The following is a 7,786-nucleotide window of genomic DNA, read 5'->3' as shown; positions in this document are numbered from 1 at the left end:
CAGGACTCTTCATATTAAAGAGGGAATGGATTTTGGTAAAAATGCATTTCTACCAAATCTATTCTAGGGTATTTGTCAGCAAGTATTCTTGGGTGGCCATTTACAGCTATCATATGCTAAAACCAAAATGAATAATGAAATCCAGCTCCCTCAAAGAAGGTAAGATTCAATAATGCATCTGGAAAAAGGATGGATAATAGAGCATATGAAGTACATAGAACTCAGCAGAAATGCAGATTTGCATGGTTCTTTTTATTCAAACATTTTGAGATCCCATTTTTTATGTACATATACAAGTATATATATAATACTTGCCACCTTTGGCAGCTGTTTAATGCCAGGACTCTACAGACAGGGTGAACAGGTACTTTTCATAATGATATCTTGTTTAGTCTGATGAGGGGCATGATACAACCAAACAGATGCTTAGCTCAATAAAACTGTTTCTGGTCTTTAGTGTTGGGTTTTCTTTCATGTTTTACTACTTCTAGTATTTCGTGACTGATTTGCTACAACTGCCAACACAAACTTTTGATAAAGTTGTTTGTTTGGTTTTTTTTTTATTACTTTTTAAATTATTCCCTTACTTTTCTTCTATTGTGCTCCATCTTGTCACCTCAATCCTCAAAAGCAGATTGAAACATCTCTGAATAGATCTCATTCAGAGATATTGTGTGTTTCACAACATGTGCATCTTTTTTTAAAAAATGAAGCAAAGCAGGGTCACCCAATTTCCAGGCAACAAGAGCCAACATCAAGCATTTCTATGGAAAAAACATACCATAACGAGTTCATAACAAATCAGCTAAAGAAATAAATGGCAACTTTCTTGTTAAATAAACCACAAACAAAGTAGGAAAAAAGCAACAAAAAAAACTTCCTCACATATGACACACTTATGCAGATGATCTATTTATTCCTGAGCAGGCTGGCAGGTATTCATTGGTGATCAAGTGGTAGAGAGGGAGGAGGAGAGAATTTTAAGCTGAAAACTTTAGTGACTGAAAAAGGCACAAAAGACAAAAATATTGAGGCCTTTAGAAAAAAAAAAAAAAGAAGGATTATGAGAACTATTTTCAAACTGAACGTCTTTTACTGATCAAAATGAGTATTTGGTGACGATGACAAAATTGAGTATTAAAGAAGTGACACAAGGTATTCAGGAGCAAATTTCTCTTCAACTAAGAAAAAGACTGAAGACTTTAAATGGAAAAAACTGTTTGAAAAGACATTTCTCTCTTTAGAACATTATCTTTTAGTGCCTTCACACATACAGTATATAAATTTTGGTGTGGAGTCAACAGGAATTCAACCTAGAAAATAGTTCCTTTATGTTTAGTAGTACACCTTATATTTCAATCTAATATTTAATAATGGCAAAATTATTTGTGACAAGTATTTAATGTTGAGATTATGGGGTATGTTTCTTTTACAGGATTTGTAAAATACATTCTCATCTGTTTGAATGCAGATACATCATCACAGAGAAGACAGTGCATATAATTCACAGGAGAGATTTGTAGTAAAATTTAGAGATACGCAACAACAAAGGTCTCAATATAATACTAAGGTGGAACCCAGGTGCAAGTTTTTCAAACTGTACATGTATTTTTAAAAAGATACAGCCTTTTAAAATGTTTATATATTGAAGCATTAAGATCCAACACTTATTAAAAACAGTAAAATTATAGCAGCAATAGGGGAGAATATCTAAGCCACATGAACATTAATAATTAAAAACAAATATGAAATATTACATTACTCAGATGTTTGCGTTAAATAACAAGGATAGGTAGCACACCAATTACTTATGCCAAACCATGAAAGAATCTGGATTTGTTCACTGTATGAACAATACTGTTGTATAGTTCAATCAAAGTTACTGTTTTAAAAGAAGTGTCGAATGCTGACTTCCACCAACACTGTTCTGGAGTGCTTCTTGGAGAACTCACTGCAATCTTTTAGTCCAAGCCCGACTATGATCCTTTTTGAATCTTTGCTATAGGAACTAAGGATGCTTTTAAATATGGATTCCTTAAAATTAGGCTTATTTTATTTACACTATTCAAAGTTTACTTTTCCTTCCAACAACAAAATGTGCAGGAGGATTTACTACATGCTATACAATGTAAAAATAGACTTTAAAAAGCCAGAACAATGTGAGTAAAACTGTACAATGTTTGTTCTCTGTTCCAGTTCATTGCACTATTAAGTTAAAATGGATGAGTTCTCATGCCCAGAAGACTTACTGTAGGATCAGAAAATCCACACACACACAAAGGAGGTAAATGCATACTGGTTTAGGTATAGTGCCAAATGAAAAAAAATACTATGAGTAGTATCCACGGAAAGCTTCTCATCACAGGAAATAGCATGGCTAATTCTGAAAGGCAGCCCTCTTCATGTAGGACACAGAACTGCAAAAGAACCGCAAATACATCCTGATAAACATCAGTGAAGTTAAGTCTGTATAATAATGTATTGTATACACTAAAAATACTTAAACGATGAATTCTACCCTATTAGTAACATGGTAGAATCTAGAAATCAATTGAAACTGGCAATTAAGGTATCATCCTCTGCTCAAAAGATAAATGACACAACCCACTATCTTTAACTAATATTATCATCCAGAAATGAGTTAACTAAAGGTCATGTCTTAAACAGTGCTTTTTGAGTTGCTCTATTAGAAAATAGAACATTAAATAAAAGGTGACGCATGCAGTTACATTTTAAAAATATGCACTGACAGTTTTGAGATTCCAACTCTACTTTCTAATTCTGGTACGTGTACTTGAATCACACAGTGGGAAGATAAGACATGTCCTTCACATGTTTCTCATTCCTGTTTCACATGTAAGACACAAACCTCAGAGCAATCCAGCTTTCAAACCAATGCTAGCGCAACATAAAAGCAAATAAAGAAGTCAGGTGTAACAATTAAACAAAAACTTCAAAGGCAAGAAAATAAATGTTCTTGTTATCTGAAATACTTGCATAATTTAAAAATAGAACAAGGCATAAATTCTTGCTTTATTAGAACAAAAAACTGTTTTTTTAAGCCTTTACTAGAAGCTTGAAAGATCAGATATGAAATAGCAAAGCAAGATGAAAGACAGAAAATTATTCTGTTTTCATGACATCTACATTGAGAAAAAAGCCTAAAAGAAAATAATACTAGACATATTTCATGCATTCTACTTGGTAGTAATGTATAGCGTATTTCTAGCACTGTATTTTCATGTCACAATTACTGTTTAAGGACAGCTGGAAAAGAACACAAAGCTTAGCAAATACATCTTCAAAGGGTTTACTATAAGGACACATCTGATTTCAAAGGTATTTATTTCAGCTATAAATATGTACTTATATATTCTTATATATAATAGTTATGTATTAAGAATGTCACAATTATTTACACTTACATGTGTTCTTGAATTCAGGAAAAAAAGTTAACCTTGAGGCATACTCATACTGGTACTGTGTTATATTCAAAAATTATCCCTGTACATGAAGTTAAATCTTCAAATATTGTAAAACATTGGAAGTAAAAACTAATAATCTTGAAATAATACATCTAGATGTGATACCAGACAACCAATCCCTACAGGCTAAATTTCATATATATTTCATTGATTTGTTCGTAAGTGACTAAATTAAGGAACCCTTGCTTCCAGCAGTTTTCCTCAGATACTCCTCCTTACCCTCGAAACAATAAAACTAGGTAATTCCCCTTCCCACAATGCCCTCCTCACCTTCTACTTTAAATTTGCTATGAACTCCATCCCAGAAGGCCCTCCCCATATTGTTGCTCTGTCCTCATGCCCCCAGACTGACAGGAGCTACTGTAAGCGCATTCACCTGTGAATCCCTAAAAGCTATCCGGCCAACTGGATGTTGGCTTTTCAAAGTCAATAGCCTTTAACTCAAAAGAAACAGTGTTTTTTCCCTAGATGCAGTTCCCTACAGTATTTGTGAAATGCAGTTATTCCCACCACTCTTCCTTCTCTCTTGGTTGAAATTGGCAATTATTATTTGTGAGGCTGAAGAGACAGACAAGATGACTGCACAGAGGCATTTTCTTCAGAAAGCAACCTAAACTTGCATACTTCAAGGATTACAGATGCTACTACTTGTTGCATTATGGTACTTGGCAAATAAATCATAATGCAAAAAGTCATTACATTATACATGCAAGAAGAAAGACTGAAAGCTTCTGTAAAAAAAAAAAATAATTCAATGGGTATAGTCAATACAAACATGCTTTCATTTAAAGATATGGTACCTATTCCTGTTGTGACACCTAAAACCAACTACAAGATACGACAAGATACGACAAGAAAATCTCCATCTGCTCTCCTTGCTTTACAACTTAACTTGGGCACAAGAAACTTTGCTGCTTACTTGCTTGTGTAGGTCTTTCAATGGAAACAAACACAATGTTTTCAAAGCACATTACGTTTGTTCAACCATCAAAAAAGATCAGTAGAAAGATGAACACAAACAGCATTTAAACACAGTGAGCCTACTAAGCTGCCAGCTTCAGTCTAAAAGTATGCTTTCTAAGATCAAGAATTTCACAGTGTTGGCTTGATATTTCTTTCCCTGTCAGCAAATGCATTCCCCCCGCCCTCTTCCAAATCTCAAATTCTGTTTCATGACCTCTAGTGATAAAATATAATATATTAAAAACATATTCAGAACAATTTAAGCACAACTGCAAATGCTTTTTTTTTTTCATTCTTCAATTTCATGTTACCATCTATTTTCATTCTAAATCTATAAAATATAATACGAATCATACACTGGTGGAAGAACTACTACAATTTACTTGCAAATCACTAAATCCCTTTCACTATTACTAACTTCAGGATGGAAATGTTCACTGAAAAGTAAAAAGAAACAAAACCCCACAAAAGGAAAAAAATCCCCCTGAAAATTTAGGCTGCATCAAGAGTAACATGAATAAGAGAAGGTAAGTTACTGCATTGTACAAGACTTTACATAGAATATATACGTAGTCTGGCTTTGGGATACTTACCTCTGAGAAGGTACTCCCTATGGAATACCCTATGGAGTTCCATATGGAATCAGGAGAGCTAACTGATCACTAGAAAGAGGGACTTAAGCACGAGGACAAAATGATGATATTTTTAACATTCTGGGGGACACAAGGGGACGGCAGAAACTGGGAAAAGAGGATGTTTTAAAAAAGCAAACATCAAAACCAATTTCAAAACTAATAATCCTATTCAGAAATGCATGTGGAATTCTTTTTTTCCTAACATGAAAGGCACTGAGCTGCGTTGGCCTTTTTCACTTCTTTATTACACTGGATTTGCACATTCTGTGTTCTGAGGATTTCTCCTTCCAGCATTTCAGAAGCATTAGCTGGTTATGAAAAAAGGTGCAAGAATGATCCATGGTAACACAGAAGGTCAATAGCAGATTTGGATCAGAAGTCTCCTTCAAGTTCTAGTCCCATGCTCCAGCTCTTGCCCAAACTGATTTGCCAAAACAAATTTACTCAATCATTATTAAATGAAGATATCAAGTATTAGACAACACACATGGAGGGGGTCTGTGTGTGTCTTCCTACATGATCCAAATTTAGTCTTTCACAATTTCAGAATTATTCTGGCATTTAGTTCAAAATATTCAAGATGGTGACACTTCTACAAAACACTATGAAATTCAGAGAAAATATAAACTTATTTCACTGTCTTCTTGTTTTTATGAGAACACTAGTGAATTTGGCAAGATTTCTCATTAAACCAACACTTATTGCTCAATCTTGTGGTTCCATTAACCTTTCCACACTCAGTGTTCTTTTATTTGTCCCAATACATTATGCCAACAACACTATGGCAATCACCTTTTTCCTGATATTTTTTCTTCAGCTCTTGCTTCTAAACAGTCTAAGTAACTTTTCAACAGTAATTAACAATATCTGGGCAAGTTTATTACTAACTAACTCCATGGACAGCCATAACACCCACATAAGACTGCATGTTCTAATTTTTTAAATACCATAATAGAATAAAAAGACAGTGCTGCTTTAAAAAAAATCATCGAGGACTTGTAAGATTTTTTTTCTTTGCTCTGCAAACTGGAATATAGAGCTAGAAAGAAGGTTTTATCTGTGCTGACAAATGCCACGCTAACTGGATTTTCCGTAAAGCTACACATATCCTATTGTCACATATAATTTACTGCCTGTTTTTTTGTTCTAAGATTGGAAAAAATGATCCTCAAAGGAACTCAAAGAAGTTAACAGATTTTAACAGAACAAAGTATCTTTGGTGATATGATTTACACATTTCAAAATCTCATTTCTTGATTAAAGCTTAATAAAAAAGAAATGGAACCCATTCAGTGTAAGACAATAGCTGGATCATAGAGTAAACAAATGTAAAATGAATACAATTATCACTATAGCATACGGATGATTATTACTGGATCCAGAACTTGTTATCCTCCTGCTTCTTTTGAAAAAAAAAATTCAAACCCCTAAATCTTCATAATCATTTTCACCATGTCAAGACATTTTTAATCTTTCCAGTGAAGAGAGCTGACCCTTCAAAAAGTAGGTCACTCCTTTCATTTTGAAATGCAAGGAGTAAGTTGGAATTCCAGGTACAAAAGCTGAGCTGAAAGTTGCTTTATGTGATTGTGTACAGAATCATCTAATCTCCCTTTAACAAGGTTTAAAAATAATTTCCAGACAACAGACAGGTGGCTGGGAGTATTTTGTGCCATGTATGAAGCCTCACTAAGGCTTCAGGCCAGAAGTTTTAGCGGCAGAAAGAGAAACAGTTTACAACTTCAGAAACAACTGAAAGTCTTTCCCTGTTCCACAGGATAAATCTACATTACAATGTAACACTGTCAGCCGCTACAAGTATTTAACATAATCTAAACATAGCAATCTGCAGTTTAGTTAAGGCTACATTGAAAGGAAGAGTAAAATTCAGCGCTCACTAGCTTGTACAACTGCATGCCATTGTGCAAACAGACCCACAGAAGATCAAGAAGGGCTTAGTTCTGTTCAGTAATGAAATGGTAGATGAAGGGGAATCATCTTTTCCTTTCAGTACGAGTGATGTAAGTGATTACTCTTCATACTCCCATCATTTGTGTTTTACAATTTAAAGACAACTGTGCTTGTACATGATGACCTGTTTGATCCAACACATTTAATGTGAGTATGATGTTTTTGTAATTGTTGCATCTAGCTAGTAGAATATCCCTGGTGATTTTAAGTCACGAGTATGCAGAGGCAGAGGTAGGAGGGAACCTCAGTATCAAGCTTCCTAGATCATCCTGTCATATGTTCAGCTAATATACTTTTATAAACCTTCTCTGCAGAAGATTTCTCCATTTCCCTAGGCAGCCAGTTTCTTCTCAGTATCCTCATAATCTGAAAGCTTTTGTGGATAGCTATGTCTCAAAATAACAGCAGACTGTAAAGAGCACTAGTCATTCCAATCAGTTTCTACCAGATGTATTACGATGAAGAGCAAACAACTTTAATTATTGACAACAGTTCATCCTCTTGGGTCAAAGATTCTGCTTCACAAAACTAAAGTTTAGTGCCAGAACCATTAAAAAACCCTTGATCTTGAGCCTAAATGGCACTCAGCTCATAAGCAAATACATCTGTCTAATTTAAGAAGGATTTTCAGAAAGGGTAAGTAAACAACGGAGAAATCAAAGGAATCAATTCTGCGTTCTTACTGTATGTGGTAGTTCTGCAACCCTACACAAAACTTAGAAATGAGCCTCT

The 7,786-nt window shown here is 34.4% G+C and overlaps 1 protein-coding gene across 2 annotated transcripts in view; it reads right to left on the bottom strand.

The window, feature by feature from the left end:
• Window positions 1-231: 231 nt before the first annotated feature.
• The window catches only part of FEZ2 (fasciculation and elongation protein zeta 2), a 29,001-nt gene continuing 21,446 nt past the window's right edge, over window positions 232-7,786 (bottom strand). For both annotated transcript variants that reach the window (XM_074863317.1, XM_074863318.1), the window contains one exon: window positions 232-2,417. In XM_074863317.1, coding sequence (XP_074719418.1) covers window positions 2,401-2,417 — 17 coding nt within the window. In that variant the 3' untranslated portion in view covers window positions 232-2,400. The remainder of the gene's footprint in view (window positions 2,418-7,786) is intronic.

This window comes from Strix uralensis, chromosome 3, assembly GCF_047716275.1.
Source record: "Strix uralensis isolate ZFMK-TIS-50842 chromosome 3, bStrUra1, whole genome shotgun sequence".
Classification (NCBI taxonomy): domain Eukaryota; kingdom Metazoa; phylum Chordata; class Aves; order Strigiformes; family Strigidae; genus Strix; species Strix uralensis.
The sequence above is the reverse complement of the archived record's forward strand: the minus strand, read 5'-3'. Positions and strand labels throughout refer to the sequence as shown.